Source organism: Bufo bufo, chromosome 1 (assembly GCF_905171765.1).
Source record: "Bufo bufo chromosome 1, aBufBuf1.1, whole genome shotgun sequence".
Taxonomy (NCBI): domain Eukaryota; kingdom Metazoa; phylum Chordata; class Amphibia; order Anura; family Bufonidae; genus Bufo; species Bufo bufo.
Genome location: NC_053389.1, coordinates 215441715 through 215467750, shown reverse-complemented (window position 1 = coordinate 215467750; position 26036 = coordinate 215441715). Strand labels below are relative to the sequence as shown.

The 26036-nt window shown below is 43.4% G+C and overlaps 1 protein-coding gene across 1 annotated transcript in view; it reads left to right on the top strand.

Annotated features, from left to right (window-relative positions):
• CYTH2 (cytohesin 2) overlaps window positions 1–11394 on the top strand; it is a 36743-nt gene extending 25349 nt beyond the window's left edge. The window contains exons 8-12 of the mRNA XM_040434969.1: window positions 1458–1569; window positions 7684–7760; window positions 7867–7938; window positions 8025–8179; window positions 10780–11394. Coding sequence (XP_040290903.1) covers window positions 1458–1569; window positions 7684–7760; window positions 7867–7938; window positions 8025–8179; window positions 10780–10888 — 525 coding nt within the window. The 3' untranslated portion in view covers window positions 10889–11394. The remainder of the gene's footprint in view (window positions 1–1457; window positions 1570–7683; window positions 7761–7866; window positions 7939–8024; window positions 8180–10779) is intronic.
• The last annotated feature ends 14642 nt before the right edge of the window (window positions 11395–26036 follow it).

Genomic DNA, 26036 nt, shown 5'->3' with positions numbered 1-26036 from the left:
CCAAATTGGTCTACAGCAAGCCACCCAAGAGGTTACATTTAAAGGGGTTGTCTGACGTCAGAAACTGGCGTTTATCATGTAGAGAAAGTTAATACTTATTAATGTATTGTGATTGTCCATTTGTTGGCTGGATTCATAGTTCTAATAAGTAAAAAAAAAACACGGCTCGTTTCCAGACGTAATAGTCACTGCAGCAGAGCAGAAATAAGGTGGCCGGGACTGAAGAGGCTGCATATATGTGCCTATGCGCTGTCCTGTGGTTCCTGGTCAGCGTGATCTGTAGCTTGAAAAAGACCTTTGTGTCGAAACGTTGCTAATACAAGATATGGATTCAAGATTGGGAGCGCTGCGGTTTCTTCAAATCTCTTCTGGTCCTGTGGTCCCTGCCGCCAGAGTGGCTGGCATTTTTTCCTATGGTGTGCAAGCACGACCACCACTGGTGGATTGCAGGGTGGTCATAACCATGGAAACGAGCAGTGTATAATGTATTAGAAAAATGAATCCAGCCAGCAAAGGAGGCGATATGGACAATCACAGTACATTAGTAAGTGCCTTTGTATTAACTTTCGCTACATGATAAATGTCATTTACTGAAGTGAGTAAAGACCTTTCGGTTAGACAAGTGACTAAAGACGCCTGAGCCACTGCGATAAATTTGGCACATCTAGTCTAGTTCGAAGCTGTCTACATTTCACATAGTATTAATAAATCTTCCCTATTATCTTTACTCAACTTCAAGATATCCAGACTAAAGGCCTCTTTTATACAGGCTGACTATTTGGGCAGTTATCGAGAACGCTTGTCCCAATAATTGCCTTGGGCAGAGGCGGTGCTGATGTATGTGCTTGTTAGGAGGAAAATGGCGATCTTCCTCCCAAACGGCGAAGACTATTTATTCATTGTAAGCTCACTGTCTTCATTGGAGGCCTGTTGACTCCACCTCTGATATGTATCTATGTTTCTGTACATTTAGATTTTGCTCAATAAAAGAGTTAAAATAAAAAAAGGAAAAAAAAAAAAGAAACGGCGAATGTGTATGATCAGGCATGAGCGGAGGGAACAATCCCTGGCACAGACTGCCCATGTAAGGCTTCTTTCACATGTGCGGCTGTGCTCTCTGGCAAGCTGTTGGGCAAAGAATGCCAGCAACCGGGCTGACAAAAACCGTTGCATGCAGCGTTTTTTGTCTGTCCGAATCCCGGCATATTTGCCAGTTTGAGACCAGATCTCAGCTGTGACCCATTATAGTCAATGAGGCCGGTGGGCATTCAGGTAACATCCCACAATACCAGATCTGAGGAGCTCCGACGGGTTGTTCTCAGCCTGCCCGAAAGCACAGCTGCAAATGTAAAACTAACCTGAAGGGGCCTTAAAATTGCTACACATTTCTTAAAGCTCCTCACCTCCCAGCCTTCCGATTAACCCTCTGTTAATCAAGTTCTTTTTTCCTTTTACAGAACTTGTATGACAGTATCAGAAATGAGCCATTTAAGATCCCAGAGGATGATGGGAATGACCTCACACACACATTCTTCAATCCTGATCGAGAAGGCTGGCTTCTCAAATTGGGTAAGACATCCCCCCCTTGTCCAGTGCCGTGAAAGCATGGACTGAATAAGTTCTGCTCTTCTGTATTCTCCCTCTTCTTTTGCCATCGCTCCACATCCCTCTCGAGCCATGTAACATGAAATCAGACCTGCTTGTAATGCTGAAGGCCATGCTGCACTGTATCTTATAAGACCCCTCAGCATTTGATCAATGACAAAAAAAGACAACTACTGGTGAGCCTCATAATACATTCTTCCAAAAGTAAGGTGCTGCACAGGAGGTAGGGTATCTGTGGGTCTGCTATGTATTTGAATTGGGAAGGCAAAAAGTCACCTGAAATCAGTGGAGGAAAAAGGGCATTAAAGGGGTATTCCCATCACAATGATCACAGTTTAATCTGTTAATAGGGTGCCAGTGATCATTTTTGTAAATATATTGTATAAGCAAATTCCCACCCTTCTTGATCAAATTCTTTCCCTCCTACCTCAATTGTTGTCCTTTGGTCTCCCATAGTTACGGCCACAGCTGCCTGACGATTCCATGGGCCGCGCCTGCGCAGATGAACCACATCCATCCAGTGGCCGGCCTCTCATTTCATTCATGAACGAGCACGCCGCCTGAAACAGAGCCGCGCATGCTCTGTTTGCAGGGCAGACTTCTGAGACTCTGTAAGGACCTTCTGATGTCACAATATCAAATGACATCCCTAGGTCACGTGGGTCGGCAGCCGGAGAGCTCTATCACAGGCACCCACTGAATGTTTACAGAGTAGGAAGGTCTGCAGCACAGAGAGAGAGAGTCTGACAGTGCTGGAGAGGTGGGTGTAACTACTGGGGAGGGGCTGAGAATTGTATGTAGGGGGGAGGGCTTCTGTGTGGGACTGTATGCTGGGGGAGGGGCTGCTGTGTGAGATTATATACTGGGAGGGGCTGCTGTGTGAGATTATATACTGGGAGGGGCTGCTGTGTGAGATTATATACTGGGAGGGGGCTGCTGTGTGAGATTATATACTGGGGGGGGGCTGCTGTGTGAGATTATATACTGGGGGGGGGGGCTGCTGTGTGAGATTATATACTGGGGGGGGCCTGCTGTGTGAGATTATATACTGGGGGGGGGGGCTGCTGTGTGAGATTATATACTGGGGGGGGGGGGCTGCTGTGTGAGATTATATACTGGGGGGGCTGCTGTGTGAGATTATATACTGGGGGGGGCTGCTGTGTGAGATTATATACTGGGGGGGGGGGGGCTGCTGTGTGAGATTATATACTGGGGGGGGGGGGGGCTGCTGTGTGAGATTATATACTGGGGGGGGGGCTGCTGTGTGAGATTATATACTGGGGGGGGGGCTGCTGTGTGAGATTATATACTGGGGGGGGGGCTGCTGTGTGAGATTATATACTGGGGGGGGGGCTGCTGTGTGAGATTATATACTGGGGGGGGGGGGCTGCTGTGTGAGATTATATACTGGGGGGGGCTGCAGTGTGAGATTATATACTGGGGGGGGGGGCTGCTGTGTGAGATTGTCGTTAGTTTACTATGGGTAAGAGTACTATAAAGATCGGATGCACAGAAATCCAGCATTTTATTAATATGCAAAGAAGTCTCGGCGTACAATCTTACACACAGCTCCCCCCCTCGGCATAATTCCCCTTTCATACAATCTCACACAGCAGCCCAACTTCCCCCCCCCCCCCCCCATACAAATCCCACACATTTTAGAACCCCAGAAGCGATTCAGGGAAGACAGATGTAGCAGAGCTGTATCAGAAGCGGTTTAGCCACAGTGCTGGTAGGGAAGACAGATGTAGCAGGGCTGTATAAGAAGCAGTTCAGGGAAGACAGATGTAGCAGAGCTGTATCAGAAGCTGTTTAGCCACAGTGCTGATAGGGGACTGGGGAAAACAGATGTAGCAGAGCTGCATATGAAGTGGTTCAGGGAAGACAGATGTAGCAGAGCTGTATCAAAAGCGGTTTAGCCACAGTGCTGGTAGGGAAGACGGATGTAGCAGGGCTGTATAAGAAGCGGTTCAGGGAAGACAGATGTAGCAGAGCTGTATCAGAAGCTGTTTAGCCACAGTGCTGATAGGGGACTGGGGAAAACAGATGTAGCAGAGCTGTATAAGAAGCGGTTCAGGGAAGACGTAGTAGAGCTGTGTAAGAAGCGGTTCAGGGAAGACAGAAGTAGAAAAGCTGTATATAAAGCAGTTCAGCCACAGTGCTATTGGGGGAGGGGAAGACAGATGTAGTAGTGCTGTATCAGAAGCAGTTCAGCCACAGTGCTGGTAGGGGACTGGGGAAGACAGATGCTTTTGGGCTAAAGTATATTAGTGAATTATTTTGCTACACAGATTGGGTTTGAAAAAGATTAGACATGTTCTGTGTAAAACTATTCGACTGCAGAACAGCCACATGTTACTGTCTACTGAGCTCACTTATCACGGCTCTCTGCAGACACTGCAGGCTGATGACTGGTACTATCCACATGAACTAGCACACAAAGACTAAGTTCTCAGTGTGATGTCATATGGAGGCGTGGCCGGCCTTCACTCAAACTGCCTAAGTCCGCCCAGACTTAGAAGCCGGAAACCAGGAAGTAAACAGCAGAGCTGGCTGCAGGTGAGGATGAAATAGCAAGATGGGAATACCCCTTAAAAATAGTTTGCAAATGTATTTGCATAGTGGTAAAAGACAAATTCTTTCATGTTTTACACATTGCAGTAGAGCAGATTATGCATTTCAAGAGAGGAGTACTGTTACTCATGGCACAGTTCAATGGATCTATATGCACCAAAATGTGTTCTGGGGCGTGCCTATCCCCACATGTGAAACAGGACTTTGCCCATATGATTTATATATCACTTTTGTCAGTTCTGTAGCATGGTGACCGAGTGCTTAGCACTCTCAGAGCTGGGATCTTGGGTTTAAATCTAATCAAAGCCTTGGGTTTCCTTTGGGTACTCTAGTTTCCTCCTACACTCCAAAAACGTATAGATTGTGAGCCCCAGTGGGGACAGGTGAGTGCTGACAATATCTTTACAGTGCTATGGAAAATGTTAGCGCTATTTAACCATAAATAAAATGGAGAACTAAACTCTATACAGTGCTGCAGAATATGTTGGCACCATATGAAAGAATAAAATGGAGAACACACACACAATACTTCTTGGACACCCAGGAACAATGCATGTAAATTTCCTCTTTCCTTACTTGGCTCCTGACGGTCAAGGCTTTCCCTGGTTTCCTCGCTTTATTACTGAATGCGCCAAAAATGCTCCGTGCCTAGAGGATGTGTATGAACCTTGATTTCCGCCTTTCGTTTATGTAACTTATTTTTCCTTTTCTCTTTCTCCTTGCCTGCCTGCCCTCTCTTGTCCTCATCACAAATTCCTCTTTCTTTGTCTTTGCCCCCCACTTTTTTTTTTTTCTCTATACCTTGTGTGCTCGGCCGCTGATGACATTTGCTCTACGTCTTCTCAAAATAACTCCCCAGGAGGTAGGTAGAGCTCAGCATTTATTTGTCATCATAGTTGTATGTGTAGAGACACTGTACGTACACAATCATCGAGTGATTATGTGTTTGTATACCTAACAGGGGGTCTGTCGTTTCAACTAAGCCTGTAATACCAGAGTGGCCTCTTTCAACGTGACATTACATTATGTCATTGTACATTGTGGACAAGCAGCCTTCTGGTCGCTAAGTGTGTCCTACTACCAATCCTCAATTGGCTGATCTCCTTGAAGCCAACTTCTTGGTGTCATTTTTAGAAAATATAAAAGCCAATCACTTCTGTGCATTTACACAGCATTTGGTAGAGCATGGGGAGATGAGCCAGAGAAGAGGGCAGCTTTTATTCTCAAAGACACTGAATGACCATCATATAAAACTCCATTTCCCTTGCAGTGGCCATCGCAAGAGAAATGATCAGGCAGTAGTTTCTTATTAAAGGCATTGTACAGGATCAGAAAAACATGACTGCGCTCTTGCAGAATAATTGCCCCACCCACCCACCGGTTTGCATCTTGTACTGCGGTGGAGCTGATCTGTAAAACTAGTGTCTCCCATGTTTTGTAATCTTGGACAACCACTTTAAAATGAGAGCCAATGGCAAAATCCACTGTGACTCTGCCCTTTTACCACAGATGAGCAAAAACGTAGCACTGGCTCAGCTCTGCAGTGTCGCTTTTGTTGACTCTAGGCTAAAGTGTGTATTACACCTGCAGATTTTTCCGGCAGATCGTTAACGAGCGTTCATAGTAACAATAGTTGGCAATCATCTGGCAGTGTAATACTGCTGCCGATTGCCCAATGAACAAGCAACTTTTTTGACAGATTAAAAAAAATCATCGGTTTGAAGGTGGCAGATCGTGGTGTCTAATTACGATCTGCCAGGAAACAATGATTCAGTAAAGGGAAGAGCGATGGCATAACGATTGCTCCTCCCTATACTGAGGAGGGGATCGCTGCATGTAATAGCAGCTGTCTCCTGCGCTGGCAAGCAGACTATTTCCGGAAAGGTACACTTCCTTTCTGACAACCGCCTGTTAAATCGGGCTCTCTCATACACCGTTGACACTAAGGAACTGCATTGCAGTGTAGTAACTCTTTATCTAAGCAGTAGCACCACCGGTCCTGCATAGCAACTTGTGATGAAGTAACAGGCACTGGCTGCAGTACAACAGGAAGGCCATAGGAAGCTAGAATTCCCTATGACTTTTTTTTTCTGTGTATTCTCTATCAGAATGCCCCCATTGATAAAAAAGAACTGTTTAGACTACATGTATTTGGGAGTTGCTATTATGCATTTTCTTAATGGAATAGTGTGAGTTTAATCACCTCATCAAATATCTGATTCTGCATCACTTTTACTGAAACCACCATAAGGACTCATTCACACATCCAAAATACATTGTTACTGCATTTAAATGGTTACTAACATTTTACACAACTTTGCATAAATAAATAGTACAGTTGACCATATGAAACTTTGTAATATGCCTTATCAGAGAGAAATCCCCTGTTCTCATGTTATCAGCTGTTTTATCTCTCTCCCCTTGCTAAATGCTTTTTCTTTGAAAAATGTCTTAAACCCCAGGAAGAACCAGCTCTGCTGAAGTATATTACACATGTCAATACAAATCTGCGGAGAGGGGAGGGGGAGGAGTGAGCAGGAGCAGAGTGAGGCACACACAAAGAGACTGCACAGCTAAATAGAAAGTTTATATCTCAGCTGAAATGCTTTATTCACAACCATACAGGTCAGTACTTCATGATCCTGGGGATGCTTGTGAGTGAGTAAGAGAAAGTTAGGAAGGAGATTCTCTTCTACTTTCTCTGTGCAGTGGATGGCAGATTGTTTCCACCCACTATGTCTGGGAGAACTGCAAACTAGACATTCAGCGTGCAGAGGGGAAAACTGTTTAAAAAATATATATATGCCAGGTACAAGTTATATATTGGCCACATATAGTGTTATTCCTCATCTAAACACACTGTACTATTGAATAATGCAATGTTAGTTGAAAGGTTAGGTACACTTTAAGAGCTACCATGTCACTGCCTCTAGATGAAAACTTGATCTCTAAAACCGACCCTCATCCCCGCGGTTCCAATTTGCACACTTTATTATCAGAAATCCTTGTGTGCATGAACCCTAACTTTGTATGATGATGTTAGTAACAGTGGAAAGTAAAGGCTGGAAACTGACCGACCACATTCAGGTTCAGTGCAGTCATGGACACTGCAGGAATATTATGTGCTTAGTTTTAGTGATGGCTCCCCTTTTAGTTTTTTGCACCCATATTATTTTTTTATTTGCCTCCATACAGACTAATTTCAGAACTTGGTATCTTAATTCATTCTTGTCAACAAATGATTAAAATATTTGTGCACATTTCATAACGTATGTTGTCTCCTAGGATTACCAATCAATTATTGTGGCTTTTTTTTCATTGACTGTACAAGTCACGATTCTTAATGTCACTGCACATGGTGTTTTTGTGGCTGTCTTTTGTATACGGTAGTTGTGTCTTGCCTGCTTGATAAAGCACAAAAGAAGGTAATCATTTAGTGTGCATATATACTAAGTCCTCTCTCTCATCACCACCCCTCCCCCTATATTTCCTGACCTCTTACAGGTGGCCGGGTGAAAACATGGAAGAGGCGCTGGTTCATCTTAACTGACAACTGTCTGTATTATTTTGAGTATACCACGGTAAGTTAATTACCTTTTTTTTTTTTTTTTTTTTTTTTTTTTTCTCCCTCTCCCCTCCCATTTTGTATTAAATAAATTCTTACGTATTATTGTTATTATTATTCAGGATAAAGAGCCGAGAGGCATTATCCCGCTGGAGAACCTCAGTATTCGTGAAGTTGAAGATCCCAGAAAACCGGTGCGTTGTGGTATATGTGAGCGCCATCTTTTGAGTAATATCTAGAATATATGAAACTGGTACATTTATCTATTTCTCCATTTCAGAACTGCTTTGAACTTTATATACCAAACAATAAAGGGCAACTAATCAAAGCATGCAAAACGGAGGCTGATGGGAGAGTAGTGGAAGGCAACCATAATGTCTATAGGATTTCGGCCCCAACTCCTGAAGAGAAGGAAGAATGGATCAAATCTATACAGTAAGAGCGCCTCCTATAAATGTGTTTAATTGACCAGCATTCTAGTAATAAAACTCATGCCAAACATAACAGAATGAAGATTGCTGCATGATGCCTCTATTGCAGGAATTTTACACATTTTTTTTTTTTTCTTTACAAAAAGACATTTATTGTCAATTCCAATGTAGTCTTTAAGCCTGCATCCTGGGGACTGCTAATATGTTAGATTTCCCTCTCTGTACTTCAGAGTACACACAAAGTTTGTGTGGGAATAAACTCTGCTCCTCTGTACATTTACTCTTGCAAAAGTGGTATTGGTAAGGAAATCAATACATACTGGATTCCAAATCCAGTATGTATTGATTTTCCTTACCAATTTTTATATATAGGCAATACATGGAAATAATAGAGAATTTGTTTATGGGAACCTGTGACAGTGCAGTATTACCTTTTTAAAAATATGATCTTTTGGCAGTTCTGCAGCAGCAAAATGAGCCTCATGTTTAGATCTTTGTTCACATCACATTTTCAAGAAACTCTTTTGGTCTCTGTCAGGTATATAAATCCTATAACGCCATAACATGATGTGAACATATCATGGCTAGTAACTCATTAGTAAGTGTGGATCGCTGTGTACAGCCCGAAATCAACACCACCGATATTTGTTCAACCCCTTAGTGACCACCAGTACGTCTTTTTATTGTGGTCACTAAGGAACCTTAGACTGGGTTGTCTCCTTTTTACTGTGAACCAGTATATGGGTGCACGGGTCTCCCGTGTAGAGGGAGAGCTGGGGCTCAGCTCTCATTAGAGAGCCGGCTTCTTGTTCTAACAGCCCAGACTGGCAGAAACCCCGACCTGGGCCATTTTAACCCCTTAGATGCTGCAGTCAATAGTGACTGCGGCATCTAAGCAGTATAAGAGGGAGTGGAGTCCCTTTGTCTCCCATTGGCATCCCACAAATTACATTGTGGGTTTTCAATGTCTCTCAAAGGCAGTCTGAAGCCCACTGAAGGCCCCAGTGCAGTCTGCAGTGTATCCTAGCAGGCTGTGCCTCTCTGGCGCAGCCTGCTGGTGACTGTCAGTATAGCACGGATAGTATAATTCTTTTATTGCACAAGCAGTACAAGAGAATTATAGAAGCAATCAAAAGTTTGCCTATTAAAGTCCCCTTTGTGGGATTGTTAAATGGTATTAAAAAAATGAAAACAAAACTTGAATTATCGGTAACTAAACAAAACTCCAAGTTTAATTTAATTTATCAGTGTTCACTGAGTTAAATTGAAACACACCAAAAAAGATATATTTTAGTCAGACGGATAGTACGGCTATAATTATAGTGAACCAGAGAATAAAGTTATAAAATTATTCATGATAAGAAATGAACACTGCAAAATTTATACAAAAATAAGTTATAGCTCTTGGAATGCGACAATGAAAAAATGAAGGAAAAATCATTTGGTCATTAAAGGGGTTCTCTGGGAATTAAGAGTCAAATTATTGCTGTATTATAAATGAAAAGGGAACAATCATTAGGAGAAATAAAATGGCCACTGTCCTATTGGTTCGCAGAAAACCTGTCCTAATCACACAGGAAGACAAGTTACTTTACAACACTGAGGTAAAGAGCTGCCTCATTCTTCTCTCTGCTCTGCTTGTCAGGGATTACAGTCCTGAATACAGTTTTTAATATGATCATCAGTTGAATCTCTGTAGGAATGGAGTTCATGAGGAGGTGGGGATAATGAGCAGCAGCTCTTGTATGCAGTCTCCATTACCACAGCCCCACATTACTGCAGTCTGTTCTGTCTGTCCTTTCTGTACTTCATGTCTCCTCATGAACTCCATTCCTACAGAGATTCAGCTGAAGATCTTATCTGCTTTATTCAGGATCATAATCCCTGACAAGTATGAGAGGAGGGTGACTGAGCTCTTTAGCTCAGTGTTGTGAAGTAGCTTGTCCTGCTGTGTGATTAGGACAGGTTTTGTTTGGCACTAATAGGACGGCAGCTATTTTATTTCTCCTAATGATTGACACAGACAAAACGAGCCATTTATGATTAATGAAAGGTATTTGGGAATATATAATAAAGTAATATTTTAAGTATTTCCTTTAAGGCCCAAAACAGGCTGGTCATTAAGGGGTTAAACGGGTTGTTTGTGATTTTGCTTCGGATAGGACAGTAATATATGTTCAGTGGGGACCACCAAAGATTAGCAGAATGAATAGACGGTGGCACTCTATACAGGTATGGCTGCTCCTGGTACTCCATGGTAGCCCTGTTTATGGGCTGAACTGCGGTAGCGGACACAACCACTCACACACACTGTTCCTGAATAAAGGGGCCACAGAGCTCCGGCCCCTGCAGTTTTCTATGTCTTGTCATGGAGCTTGTAGACCTATAACAGATGAACACTTCTCCGTATGTCATAACCGCAATATGTGAGACATTTTACAGTGAATTCATAAATTATACAGTTAATGGTTCTCCATTCTCCTATAGGTGGACACTATATTGTCATGAGTTAACTAACCCCTTTATAATTCCATGGTACATGTTTTGCATATAGAAAAATGCTTTAGGTTCTACTCTTATAACATGCCTTTTCCCGTCCTCTAGGGCTGCAGTGAGTGTGGACCCCTTCTATGAGATGCTGGCTGCCAGGAAGAAAAGGATCTCTGTCAAGAAAAAACAGCAGATGCAACAGGAACAACAAGAACAGTCTTAAAGGACTTGTACCTTCTTCTTGGAAACTCGCCTCTCCTGGCTTGCAACCACTGCTGAGCACTCCATTGCCAAATGAGGATGGTGACTATTGCCGGTGCTCACGGGTAGGGCACTATGGAAACGGAGACCTTGTTTGCACTGGATGCCTAGTGTACTCGCTAGAGCGTAGCTGAACTTGATCTCGCCTCCATCATTTCAAGCCGGGCCTCAGTGTTCACTGAGTGCTGGTCATTGAGGACTTTGATTGTTGGATTTTTCCTTTTTTTCCCCCCTCTCCATTAGTGTAAAGAATCTTTTTGTTTTATTGAACTCTAAACCTATTGGACAAATATGTGATGTGGAAAAGTGCATGAAAAAGCAATACGACCCGAAACCTTTCCATTGCCATAGCACAAGCTTCGCATTTGTTCTGTAGCCAGTTCTTTTTATAATCTTCTGCCAGATGGTCCTCCAAGGTTGGTAGGGACTATCACTTAAGGTGACGCCTTGGTTTGGCATTGCTTTCTCTATGGGCTAAAGCCGACCCTTTGGAAAATAATTTTGATTTGTGTCTATCTTGTCTAAATCTAGCCATAACCCTTCGATAGCTGTTAGCCAAATGTTCATTTGCACAACAGCTATTCGTTCTGGTCCCCCAAATGCACACTTAGCTTGACTGGATAATGGACTTGCATGTGTCCTGTATGGAGAAAGGGGACTAAGCTGCTGCCAGATGTCCATCTTCAGACACTTAGCAATGGCTTATCTACCTTTAGAAAAAAGAAGCCCTTTACACTTCTCTCCCGTCAATCTGAGTCGAGTAGTGTGGCCTCTCATACACAGTTAGTTGGTCAGCTAGTCCTGCCCAAATCGCTGCGTTCAGCTGGCATCCATCTAATGTGTATGGCAACCTTTTAGTCCATTTTCTGCTGCTGGCAGCTTGAAGAAACAAATTTACAGCCGTAGAAGATTAAAGAAAACGTGATCTTCAATCTTGAAAATGGCACATTGTCATGTAGCCACCTGGACTGTTCGGACCTCACAAATGTTCATAAAAATGGCAGTGCTCGTCTTTTTGGCACAACCATGCTACTGAAACTGCCCTCAACAAATGCCAAGGCAGTGGCATAGCACTAGAAAGCTACCAACTCTCACCATGCTGAAGCCCAATCGTGGACCTGCCCTTACTCCATGTAATGGGTGGCATGAGCTTACACATCTGTATACGACCCTGTTTTCTGCTTTACTTCAGTAGCTGTTCTGGTGTAAAATATGTTGAGCCCTGTACAGAGTTTACCACCCTCCACTACCTCTGCAAATTTTCTTCATATACGCTATACCAGGGTTCAGCAACCTTTGGCACTGCAGCTGCTTTGAAATTACGACTCCCAGCATGCACATTTGTTTTTCTGTTCTTGTAACTCCATTAAAAGCAAATGGAGCATTCTGGGAGTTGTAGTTTCTGAACAGCTGGCGTGTGGGGGGGTTGCTGATCCACGGGCTATACTTTGATATTCTGTGCAGTCACTTCTACTGCAGAGCCATAGGGCAGCCCCCATGCCGACACTTCTGTAATACAGCATATGATGGAATATGCCATTCTTTTTAGGCAGTCTGAAGAGCATATTGGGTAACTGCATATACTGCAATCCCCTGCATTATCTCTTACATAGAAGAGATCTTCACAGATATCCCTAAAGCATCAGTTTTATGATATATTTTTTTTTTTTATAAACTAGCACTTCCTCCTATTTATTTCTGTCCATTGTGAGAGCTCGTCTCACAGCCTCCTTTATGTTATCAGACTAGTGTTTGTGATTTTTCTGGATATCACAAATACCCATATCGCAGGTAGTGGAGCACAGCACTGGATCCTGATTGCTACTGTTATGGATTGGCCTTGTATGATACTTTCTCCCTCCGCTGTGTGGGATACAAGATGCCAGCGCACGTCGCTGCTATTGTTTTTGCCAGTCCACGGGCAGCAAATAAGTGCATTATCCTTGATGTCTCATTGTGCGCCAGCAAAGCGATTTTCAGTTTAATACGCTAAAGAGGCATTAAACCTAAAGTCTTCGTGCTGTGCAGCTGGTTACGCTCTATTGTCCCTGTTGTCAACCACTTCAGGCTGAGAGGCAGCTGACTAGTGTCCAGTGAGATTAATGACAGAGGTGTCACATTGTTCCAGCTATGAGAACCTCCAGAAATGTGGGATTGATATGCGCAGCCCTTTAAGAGAAAAGTATTGACCTAAATCAGATTTTCAGAAGGCTGGTTCCTAGAATCTCACAGCATGTTGAAGCTACTTGTGCACCGACTTTGCTCCCCAATGTTGATAGGGAAGAAAACACTACAGCAGGCTGAAGGTGGCCATAGAATGACACTGACCGTGCATGCATTTATCCCGATCATGCCAGTCGAGAGGAATGGAAAGCACATCTTTTTGGATATGTTTAAGGGGCATTACCCATATTTCAGTTTTGTAATGTGACGCATTTGACAGGATGTGTAATTGTAGTGCCATGGTGGGGTACGGTCTCCTGTCCCCCGCCGCACTGTGCCTGTCTGTCGCATTCACTCAGAAGCTGTGAAAATGATTCAGGACTGAATACCTCATCTTTGAAGGGGTAAGACGCGGTAATATTGGATTGGAATTATGTTTGTAATTTTTTCTATTTAATATATTGTACACAGATACATTAATAAAAAACCGTAAATAGTAGTATGAGAGCTTTTCTGGACTCGCGTGGTTTATTTCTAATGGTAGGTTAGAATGTGGAAGTCGACCCGAATGTGTGTTTTTTTTTTTTATTTTTTTTTTTTTAAAGTTGGATTACCTTTTCCATTGAAAAACCGCAACATGACTGCACACTGTGATAGCTTTTCAGTCGGAGCTCTTTCTACTGTGTAAGGCCGAATGCACATGGTCGTGTTCCGCGGCCGAGAGCGGTCCGTGGTATGCCGGGCTGGATTCCTGTTCAGAGCAGGAGCGCATGGAGTCATTGATTGCTATGACGCCGTGCGCTTCATGCCGCCGCTGCTGTACAGTAATACACTCGTATAGTGTACTACTGTACAGCAGCGGCGGCATGAAGCGCACGGCGTCATAGCAATCAATGACTCCGTGCGCTCCTGCTCTGAACAGGAATCCAGCCTGGCATACCACGGACCGCTCTCGGCCGCGGAACACGGCCGAGTGCATTCAGCCTTAGGGTGCTTTCACACATTTCTGCATTTTTGCTTTTTTTTGGTGGTGGTTTTTGGTGCAAACCCCAGTTCAGGATGTTAACTGAAGGTCTATGGGAAATATGAAATGCAAGATGCACAACTTTTTCTTTAGGGGAAAAACACTGATCAAACCCTAATCGTAAAACACACTACAAAGAAACGCAGAAATAAAAACCACAAAACATTAAAAACTTAAGGTGCCCAAAAATAAATGAACAGGTAAAACCGTACAGAGAGCTTACTACAAAGTTTTACAACTTTTTCATGTGCACCATTTTTCTTAAAGTCCCTGTAATACATCTTGAAAAGTATGAGCGTTATTTATTACGTCCAGCATTTTAGACGCCGGTTTTAATAACCCCCATAGCTGGCGGTGGATCCGCCAAAGTTATGTAGAGTATTCAACACCAGTTTAAATGTAAGCCAGCTTCCTTGCTGCCTTACATTTAGACCATTTTCTATGCCTAAAACGGACGACCCGCCGATGTCACGCCCACTTTTTTTAGACCAGGCGTGAGCGGGAAAAAGTCAGATTGCAGCGCAAATAGCCTTTGCGCCACAATCTGCTCCTGAATAGTAAACGACCCCTATATTCTTTGGTGCTACAATCAGCAAATGTAAATCTGGCATCTTTACCATGTATTGTCTAAGTATCAATATATATATCAGAAAGTTATAAAAACATCTTGAAAAGCCAGGCTGTCTGCTATAATTGGACAGCATCAAAGTAATGCTATAGACCCCACCTATGGAGCAGAGAGCTGGTCTACACCCAGTTGGACCGTGACTCTATATTTTTATATAGAGGACCAAGTAGGACAGGGGGTAGATCTTGGTTAAGGGGCAGGTCTTTTACATTCTCATAACTCATGGCAGGTCCTTAGTCACATTTTGTACTTGTTCAGTTTCAGCCTCTAGATTGGCATAGTTGACGGAATTAGCCTCGCTTAACTACTTCTTATCTAGATTTACCTCTTACCTCAAGAAAACGTCTACAGAGCAAGCATGTGCCAGTGTAAAACTCTTGGACACGGCAGCATTGCCTGTACTGTTTATATATATATATATATATATATATATATATATATATAGCAAAAGAAGGCAGCACTCCAGATTGCAGTAAAAAAGTGGACGGTTTATTCACTCATCAGCAACGTTTCAGCTCTCTCAATGGAGCCTTTTTCCAGCTGGAAAAAGGCTCCATTGAGAGAGCTGAAACGTTGCTGATGAGTGAATAAACCGTCCACTTTTTTACTGCAATCTGGAGTGCTGCCTTCTTTTGCTACATTATCTACATTTGGGATCTTGGTCGCAGGTCTCTTAGGAGGATTCTTTTGCACCCGTCCTTTTTTTGTGTGCTGCTTCTTTTCTTATATATATATATATATATATATATATATATATATATATATATATATATATATATATATATATATATATATATATATATAGATTTCACCTAAAGAATTATTAGATTTCACCTAAAGAATTATTAGGAACACCATACTAATACTGTGTTGGACCCCCTTTTGCCTTCAGAACTACCTTAATTCTACGTGGCATTGATTCAACAAGGTGCTGATAGCATTCTTTAGAACTGTTGGCCCATATTGATAGCATAGCATCTTGCAGTTGATGGAGATTTGAGGGATGCACATCCAGGGCACGAAGCTCCCGTTCCACCACATCCCAAAGATGCTCTATTGGGTTGAGATCTGGTGACTGTGGGGGCCATTTTAGTACAGTGAACTCATTGTCATGTTCAAGAAACCAATTTGAAATGATTCGAGCTTTGTGACATGGTGCATTATCCTGCTTGAAGTAGCCATCAGAGGATGGGTACATGGTGGTCATGAAGGGATGGACATGGTCAGAAACAATGCTCAGGTAGCCCGTGGCATTTAAACGATGCCCAATTGGCACTAAGGGGCCTAAAGTGTGCCCAGAAAACATCCCCCACACCATTACTCCACCACCACCACCAGCCGGCAAAGTGGTAACAAGGCATGATGGATACATGTTCGCATTCTGTTTACGCCAAATTCGTACTCTACCATTTGAATGTCTCAACAGAAATCGAGACTCATCAGACCAGGCAACATTTTTCCAGTCTTCAACAGTCCAATTTTGGTGATCTCGTGCAAATTGTAGCCTCTTTTTCCTATTTGTAGTGGAGATGAGTGGTACCCGGTGGGGTCTTCTGCTGTTGTAGCCCATCCGCCTCAGGGTTGTGCGTGTTGTGGCTTCACAAATGCTTTGCTGCATACCTCGGTTGTAACGAGTGGTTATTTCAGTCAACGTTGCTCTTCTATCAGCATGAATCAGTCGGCCCATTCTCCTCTGACCTCTAGCATCCACAAGGCATTTTTGCCCACAGGACTGCCGCATACTGGATGTTTTTCCCTTTTCACATCATTCTTTGTAAACCCTAGAAATGGTTGTGCGTGAAAATCCCAGTAACTGAGCAGATTGTGAAATACTCAGACCGGCCCGTCTGGCACCAACAACCATGCCACGCTCAAAATTGCTTAAATCACCTTTCTTTCCCATTCTGACATTCAGTTTGGAGTTCAGGAGATTGTCTTGACCAGGACCACCCCCCTAAATGCATTGAAGCAACCGCCATGTGATTGGTTGACTAGATAATTGCATTAATGAGGAATAGAACAGGTGTTCCTAATAATTCTTTAGGTGAGTGTATATATATTTGTGCGCGTGGTTTACTAGAAATACAGAGTGGCTTATCTGTATTCGTTGTCCTGACCTTGTCTCTGTCAGCAGATGACATCAGTACTTATCCTCTTGCTAATGAGATGATCAGAAGAGGCTAAAACCAGGTTAAGTGGCCAGTGATCCTATAGATAATAGTACTGACACTGGAGAAATTACAGTCAAGATTAATGGTAGTTTTCTTGGGGGAGTGGGGGGTTTACAATAGAAGTTTTTCTGGACTGCAATGTTTGACCTATCTTTAGGAAAGGTCATCAATATTAGATCAGCGGGGGCCACATCTATCACAATAGACTCCTGCAGCTCTCAGTATCTCTACGATCACCTGTTTGGGTCACTGCACTGCTCCATACACTGGGATCTGGCACGTTGTGCTTCTCGTATTTATCTAAATGTTGTTTTAGTGCCTGTTCTTAAGTGGAGCAGCCTGTCAAACAGCTGGTCGGTGGAGCTATGGGAGTCGGTCCCACACCGATCACATATTGATGACCGATCCTAAGAACAAGTCATAACTAAGTACAGTCCTGGAAAAAATAATCCCTTTTTAAAGGTGTTGTCACATGGTAATCACTTATTCAGAATACCTTTTGACATATCAAAAATTTTGATCAGTGGGCATCTGAGTGCTGAGAACCCACCAATCGCTGTATCGAGGAGAGGGAAGCGCTCGGATAGTGTTCTCGCGCTCCTCGCTGCAGGAGACTGAATCAAGACCAGCTGTGGGGTAAGAGTGATATGCGAGTGCTCATCTGTCCTTGTTCTAGCGATTGGGGTCTAGGCACCCCCCCCCATTCAAAACTTTTCATATGGCTCTATGACATATCAGAAGTTTTCTGAAAACTCAGTAGCCCTTTAATCCCTAACTACAGTAAAGGAGATCTGATTGGCAGGAGTCCAACCTTTTGGGCTCCATCTCATCATGACATGGAGGAATAGGAGATTAAAAAAATAGGGTTAAAAGGTTTAAGGATATTTAGTGAGACACAGTTCTTGAAAATGGCTGGTACATTTGTGGTCTTCAAGCCTGCTTTTCCTGGAATTAAACTGAAGCAGGAAACCACTTTGAGAAGTATTTATTTGCAAGAACAAACGTTTATGTAGATTCTTTACAGACTTCTTTCTTATGATCATGGTAATTACAAAAAAAAAATATTCAAAGATTTCCCCACTGTATGTTCATGTTAATAAAGCAGGTGGTTGATAATATTTAACCCCTGACTGGATTTTCTACTGGAACATACAGCTGATTTCTTCCTCCAGTGGCCTGGATTAAAGGCCCGGTGGTATCTGTATACCCCCATACAAGAAATGCTTTAAAGGGTTTGTTCAATCTCAACATGGCATGTTGCTAGGATATACCTCAAATATCAGGAGTGTGTCTCGCCTCTTGTACCCACTCCTGCTTCCTGAAGTGAAAGAGCATACTGCACATCCGCAACAGTATGTAGCATCAAGGCCTCTTTACAGTAAGAACTGTAAATCTGTGCAATAGTTTAACGAAGGACGTGGTCATAGCAGGAACAGTGGACATTCTGGTCCGCAGCTCTGGAAAAAAATAGAATGTGTCCTATTCTTGTCCGCAATTGTGGACAAGAAGAGGCAGTTCTATGGGGGCGCCGGCCGGGTGTAATATACTACGGACGTGTGAATGGACCCTAATGAACTATAATGCTTATGAAAATATGTAGAAGTCTGGGTCTTACTCCCCTTTTCTCAAATTGATATCCCCACCTATTCCTTGGTTGAACTTGATGGACTTGTATTTATTCATTTTTTTCCCAGTTTGAACTATGTAACTAATATGTAACTTTAAAGATTACCTGAGCGAGCACACCCAGAACTCTCGTAATGGAGAATGGAGGGCAGTGGCCAGGGGTGGACTGGAAACGTAAAGTGGCCCTGGTTTGTAGTTGGGTCCAAATTGATGGAAGGCAGGGCCAGCAATACTATATTGTGGCACATGATACCACCCTAAGGTTTATTTCACACGGGTGTCATGTTTTTGGCCCGGATAAGATGCGGGTGCATCGCGGAAAATGCGCGATTTTTTTTTCCCGCGTGAGTGCAAAACATTGTAATGCGTTTTGCACGCTCGTGAGAAAAATTGGCATGTTCGGTACCCGAACTTCTTCACAGAAGTTCAGTTTTGGGTTAGGTGTTGTATAGATTGTATTATTTTTCCCTTATAACCATGTTAAGGGAAAATAATACATTCTTAATACAGAATGCTTACTAAAATAGGGCTGGAGGGGTTAAAAAAAATAAAAATTTAACTCTCCTTAATCCACTTGTTCGCGCAGCCCTGCTTCTCTTCTGTCGTCTTCTTTGAGGAATAAGACCTTTGACGTCACTGCGTTCATCACATGATCTTTTACCATGGTGATGGATTGTGACGGACCATGTGATGAGTGCAGTGACGTCACCACAGGTCCTTTTCCTGTGCACAGCGAAGAAGAAAGAAGAGAAGCCGGGCTGCGCGAACAAGTGGATTAAGGTGAGTTAAAGTTAAATTTAAATTTTTTCCTTTTTTTTAACCCCTCCAACCCTATTGTACTAGGCATTCTTAATACAGAATGCATAGTACAATAGGGTTGGAGGGGTTAAAAAAAAAGGAAAAAATTTAAATTTAACTTTAACTCACCTTAATCCACTTGATCGCGCAGCCCGGCTTCTCTTCTTTCTTCTTCGCTGTGCACAGGAAAAGGACCTGTGGTGACGTCACTGCACTCATCACATGGTCCGTCACAATCCTTCACCATGGTAAAAGATCATGTGATGAACGCAGTGACGTCAAAGGTCTTATTCCTCAAAGAAGACGACAGAAGAGAAGCAGGGCTGCGCAAACAAGTGGATTAAGGTGAGTTAAATTTAAAAATTTTTCTTTTTTTTTTAACCCCTCCAACCCTATTGTACTATGCATTCTGTATTAAGAATGTTATTATTTTCCCTTATAACCATGTTATAAGTGAAAATAATAATGATCAGGTCTCCATCCCGATCGTCTCCTAGCAACCGTGCGTGAAAATCGCACCGCATCCACACTTGCTTGCGATTTTCACGCAGCCCCATTCACTTCTATGGGGCCTGCGTTACGTGAAAAACGCACAAAGAGGAGCATGCTGCGATTTTCACGCAACGCACAAGTGATGCATGAAAATCACCGCTCATCTGCACAGCCCCATTGAAGTGAATGAGTCCGGATTCAGTGCGGGTGCAATGCGTTCACCTCACGCATTGCACCCGCGCGGAAAACTTGCCCGTGTGAAAGGGGCCTAACAGAGCCAAATACCACAGTTCATCACAAAATACTGCCAGCAGCACAAAATACATCCACAAATTTTCCACTAGCCAGCTAAGAGGAGGGCCCAGGTGGCCCCCTGGGAGATTTCCCTGTAAGGTCTGTGGCCAATCCGCCCCTGGCAGCGGCACATGCGCGATTGCTCTTTCTTCACTTTTGAGGCCTTGCTGTGGAAATAGTGGGTACCAGAGGTGACACCAACTCCTATCTGATATTTATGGCACATCCTAGCAATATGCCATAAATGTTGAAATGGGACAACCCCTTTAATAGAAGACTTGGTCCATGCAAATCTGTGCCATCAATGTTGTGTCAGTGGTTTTCACAGACCCATAGGGCCAGATTTATCATTACTCTGACAGCTCACTCCACTTTCACATATGGCTAAAGTCAGTTTTAGCCAAGTCAGATTTATGATCGGCCCTTTAAGACTGTAATAAATGTGGTTTGACGGTAGCAGTTTATCCGTCAGTAAGCAGCTTTACAAAAGTCGCACATCTTTACGAAAAAGTTGCAAGTTCTATTAAAAAGTCTCATAAGATAAGCATGGTCCTCACTGGAGTGAAATTGCGACTTTTTTGCAACTTTTTAGCGACTTTTTAAATAGTCCCAATAGTAAATCCGTCGAGATTCATTTACATAAGAAAACACGCCCACTTTCAGAAAACTGGCGAGCATAGTGCAGAGCAGAAAAAAGTCGCAAATTTGTGTGCAGTTTTAGCGTTTGGGACTTTTTTGGGGACTTTTTTCACTCCATTATTCTGACCTGAGCTAATGATAAATCTGGCCCATAGACTTTAATGGGTTGTGTTGGTCAGCATCACCCATGGTCAGTGGAAAATTACTGATGTGTAAACTATCCTGCTTTAATCAAGGGGAACATATGCCGTCCGTGATTCATGTGGGAAAATTTTGGGATTTCCTTTCTCATCCCACAGGAGTTGTACTCTAAAGTATTTTCTCTTCTAAAGACAGGTAGGGAAATCATCCCAGTGCACACCTATTATCGACACAAAAGCTACAGTTTGCTCCATGTTGTGTTAACAATTGGTGATGGTAGTATTAAAGGGGAACTACACCCTGAAAAAAAACATATTATACAATTACATTTAAAGTAGTTATCCAAGAGTTAAGTCTCATTCACATGTCAGTGTGCTGTACGTGTTCTTCACGGACAGCACACGTCCCTATTCATTTTAATGTGTGTATTCACACATTCGTGTTTTAGCACGGCCCGTGGATTCGTGTTTTTAGCACGGATGCATGCTCTATTTTGTCTGTGTTCATGGATCTATCACGCCCATTATAGTCTATGGGTCCGTGAAAACCACGGATGACAACCGTGTTGCACGGATCATTAAGAAGAGATGCTCTGAAAATCATTTTTCAGCTGTTCAGTGTCAGTGAAACACGGACAGCAAAAAACGGACACATGGATCCTTCACGGATGCATCACTGACCACTTGCTTACGGATTTGAGCACGGACATGTGAATGAGGCTTTAGACCTCCAAGAGGAGAATGGCTGACCTGTGGTAGAGATCATACTTACCTGGTCCCCGCTGCTGGGTTTGGTGTGTAAGGCTCCTGGGCCGACTCCCCCCCCCACCCCCCCCCCCCCCCCCCCCCCCTCCCCGCATCTCTGAGATCCACATCTGTCACCGGGAGCTACACATGCCTACTGCAACCAATCACAGGCTACAGCAGTGACCTGCTCCCCTTGTGTCAAATGACCAGTTGTTATGACCCAAGGGGAGCAGGTCACCCCTGCCGCCTGTGATCGGCTTTAGCAGTCATGTGTTCCCCGTCAACTGATGTCAAAAGCCCAGCAGTGAGAGGATGAGAGCCTTACACACCACACCCAGCACCGAGGACAAGGTAAGGATGATCTCAAGTACAGTTCAGTTACTCTGGGAGGGCTGTCTAACTCATGGATGACCCCTTTAACCCATAGAGCTACATATGTCTACACGTTGCTCCCCAGACTGCTGTCATAAGCAGTTTAGGGGAGATCTTGCAGACAAAGCACTTTGTCGCTCTCATCTTTGACTACAGAATGGCTGGATGAACAATACACACACACATTGAACAGAAAATTCATGAGTGGTGAGGGGCTTAACCACACTGACTGTGTACCTGCAGTGCTATAAGAGTCCCTGCCCTTGGCCTCCACAGTGAGTTTCTCTCCCACTCCATTGTGATCTATCGTCTGACTACCTGCCTTGCTCACGCCACAGGGGAAGGACCTGTCAGGACCTGAGTGGGCAGAGCTCCTGAGATATGTATCTGTGAGAGGTGAGTGTTTTCCTTTATAAGTTGTCATGCTAGGAGTTGTACTTTTCTTATACTCGTTCCCTGTAATGTCCTCTGCTAGACCATAATAGCATCCTAGAACTGCTGGGAGTTGTAGTTCTCTCCTATTATATCCCTCTCCATGTAATGGACACTGATACCCCATAATAAGTCTGGTCATGCTGGGAGTTGTAATTCTGTCCTCTTATACCCTTCTCCTATAATGTTCACTGATGTCTGGAGGACCTGTGGGTAGTTGTAGTTCTCCCTTTTTTTTTTTTTTAAAAGATGCACCCAGATTCTTCCTTTCCATCGGTGCCTGACAACATTCCATTTCTCTAACCTCTTCAGCAGATGCCAATGTATGACATTTGTATGAAGCAGCTGTTTACTTTGTGACAAAATTTCATAGGACAAAAACGTGATGTGAACACAGCCTTACATGCTTGACAAATAAGGCTACTTTCACAATCTCGTTTTGGCTTTCCGTTTGTGAGATCCGTCATTGGCTCTCACAAGCGGTCCAAAACGGAGCAGTTTTGCCCTAATGCATTCTGAATGGAAAAGGATCCGCTCAGAATGCATCAGTTTGCCTCCGTTCAGTCTCGATTCCGCTCTGGAGGCGGACACCAAAACACTGCCTGCAGCGTTTTTCTGTCCGCGATGTGGTGCGTTTTCTCTGACAAAATCTCGCACAATAGAAAATGGATCCGTCTCCCATTGACTTTCAATGGAGTTTATGACTGATCCGTCTTGGCTATGTTACAGATAATACAAACGGATCCATTCATGACGGATGCATGCGGTTGTATTATTGTAACGGATCCGTTTTTGAAGATCCATGACTGATCCGCCCAAAACACGAGTGTGAAAGTAGCCTTAAGATCACTATACAAGAAGATCTGATCGGTTTCTGACAGATGGAGGTTTCCATCAGAACAGGAATTTTGTCTCACTGCCTGATCCGCAAAAAACGGAAGCCTCCCGTGTGCCTACCGCAATTTGCGGAACGGAACGGGCGGCCCATTGTAGAAATGCCTATTCTTGTCCGCAAAATGGACAAGAATAGGACATGTTCTATTTTTTTTTTTGCGGGGCCACGGAACGGAGCAAGGGAAGCGGACAGCACACAGAGTGCTGTCCGCATCATTTGCGGCCCCATTGAAGAGAATGGGTCCGCATCCGAGCCGCAAAAATGGCGGCTTGGATGCGGACCCAAACAATGGCCATGTGCATAAGGCCTATATTTGAGTGGGAGGGGGAATTATCTTATAGATTTAGAATTGAGTGGTTCACATGGTGGTGACCCAGCTTACCCGGGAACCTGATGGCAAAATCTGCTTATGGTATTATTTAGGAATGGTGAGTGGGATTTATTTTGGTAGATTTAGTAGTCTTCAGTCTATTACAGTTCCACATGGTGGTAACCAAATCTATTTGTACCTTTTAGGCTACTTTCACACTAGCGTTCGGAGCGGATCCGTCTGATGTTTCATCAGACGGATCCGCTCCGATAATGCAGACGTTCGCATCCGTTCAGAACGGATGCGTCTGCATTAAAACTTAGAAAATTTTCTAAGTGTGAAAGTTGTCTGAGCGGATCCGTTCAGACTTTACATTGAAAGTCAATGGGGAACGGATCCGCTTGAAGATTGAGCCATATAGTGTCATCTTCAAGCGGATCCGTCCCCATTGACTTCCATTATAAGTCTGGACGGATCCGCTCGCCTCCGCACGGCCAGGAGGACACCCGAACGCTGCAAGCAGCGTTCAGGTGTCCGCTCACTGAGCGGAGCGGAGGCTGAGCACTGGCAGGCGGATGCATTCTCAGTGGATCCGCCTCCACTGAGAATGCATTGGGGCCAGACGGATGCGTTCGGGGCCGCTCGTGAGCCCCTTCAAACGGTGCGCACGAGCGGACACCCGAACGCTAGTGTGAAAGTAGCCTTAGTAACTAGGAAATTCCTTACAACATAATAGCCATGCTTACTGTGTAGACAGAATGTATCCAGACTAGACCCAGCCTTCTCCTCCTATACTTCCTGCTTTACATGCACTAGCATGAGAGGGCGAGACGGAGGGGGATATAGATATGCTGCAGCCTGAAGAGAACAATGCACTGCTTTTTCTAGTTTATTTTTCATGGTCTGCAATTGTGATATCTGACGAAACAAGATCAAATAACAAAGCCACATATTGAGATTGTTTTCTTGTTTTTTTTTATGTTTAGATTCTGGCTTTAGTTGCCCTTTAAAGTGTTTTTTGTTGTTGTTTTTATAACATTGAGAAAGACACCAAGTTAAAAGTTCTGAGTATATATTATGTGAACACATGCACAACATTACAGGTTGCTAAGGTACAGAAGTAATAAAGTCCACAAATGTTAATAAAACAGTATAATTAGTGTGCACAATATACAACACATGGATATGATCCTCCACATCCAGCACATACAGCCAAGTGGTTGCCAGCAGTTGTTGAGCTGGCATTTATGCTGATATACATTTTGCTCTGAAATAATCCCCAGTATCCAAGAGATATCACACAATACACCCACTTAAAAATATATACATATAGAAAGCAGCCAGCAGTCACACTAAACATCAAGATATCTAAATTTAGATCAAAGAGCAAACCATACTTAGGTCTTTTTCACATGTTCAATCACATCTGCAGTTGACATCTGTGACAAGATGGTCGGTGGTTCATCTGTGAAGATGTCCATAAAGGATCTGTGTTTGGTCCTTCTGTCATCCTTATTCCACGTACACTGCTAGGCTGAAAATTAATTTCCAAAGCACCTCCTAGCAATGATCTATGAAAACCAGGGACCAAACATAGATGGCATCTGAGTTGCGTCCATGGTTTTTACTGGACCCATGGACTGTAATGTGCGTGAGGCATCTGTAATCACGGACAAAATACAGTATGCTTCCATAGTCTGGTATCACCATGGACCCTAGTGATCCACCGAAGTGCGGAGTAACAGATTAAAGGGAATCTGTCACTGGGATTTTGGGTATAGAGCTGAGGACATGGGTTGCTAGATGGCCACTAGCACATCCGCAATACCCAGTCCCCATAGCTCTGTGTGCTTTTATTGTGTCAAAAAACCGATTTGATACATATGCAAATTAACCTGAGAGGAGTCCTGTCCCTGACTCATCTCATGTACAGGACTCATATGTATCAAGTCGTTTTTTTTTACACAATAAAAGCACACAGAGCTATGGGGACTGGATATTGCAGATGTGCTAGTGGCGGTCTAGCAACCCATGTCCTCAGCTCTATACACAAAATCCCGGTGACAGGTTCCCTTTAAGGTCAATGGGTAGGTGTACTGTCCATGATTCACTGAAAGAGGTGTCAAAAGAAAACAATGAACAATTTATATGAGTATATACTTGCGTAGAAGTGGATACTCAAATAAATAAAATTATACTGACAAATGCTTAGGACAGCCGCTAAATACTTCTGGGGATAAAAAAAATGATGTAACTGCTTTCAGTCTCAATTAAAAATGCTCTTCCCCTGCTCCTTATATCACACATTGTATCTCTTATAAAAGCGGTGACACAAATTCATTAATGCGTTTCATTAGAAAGTCATAGCAAGGGTTAGAA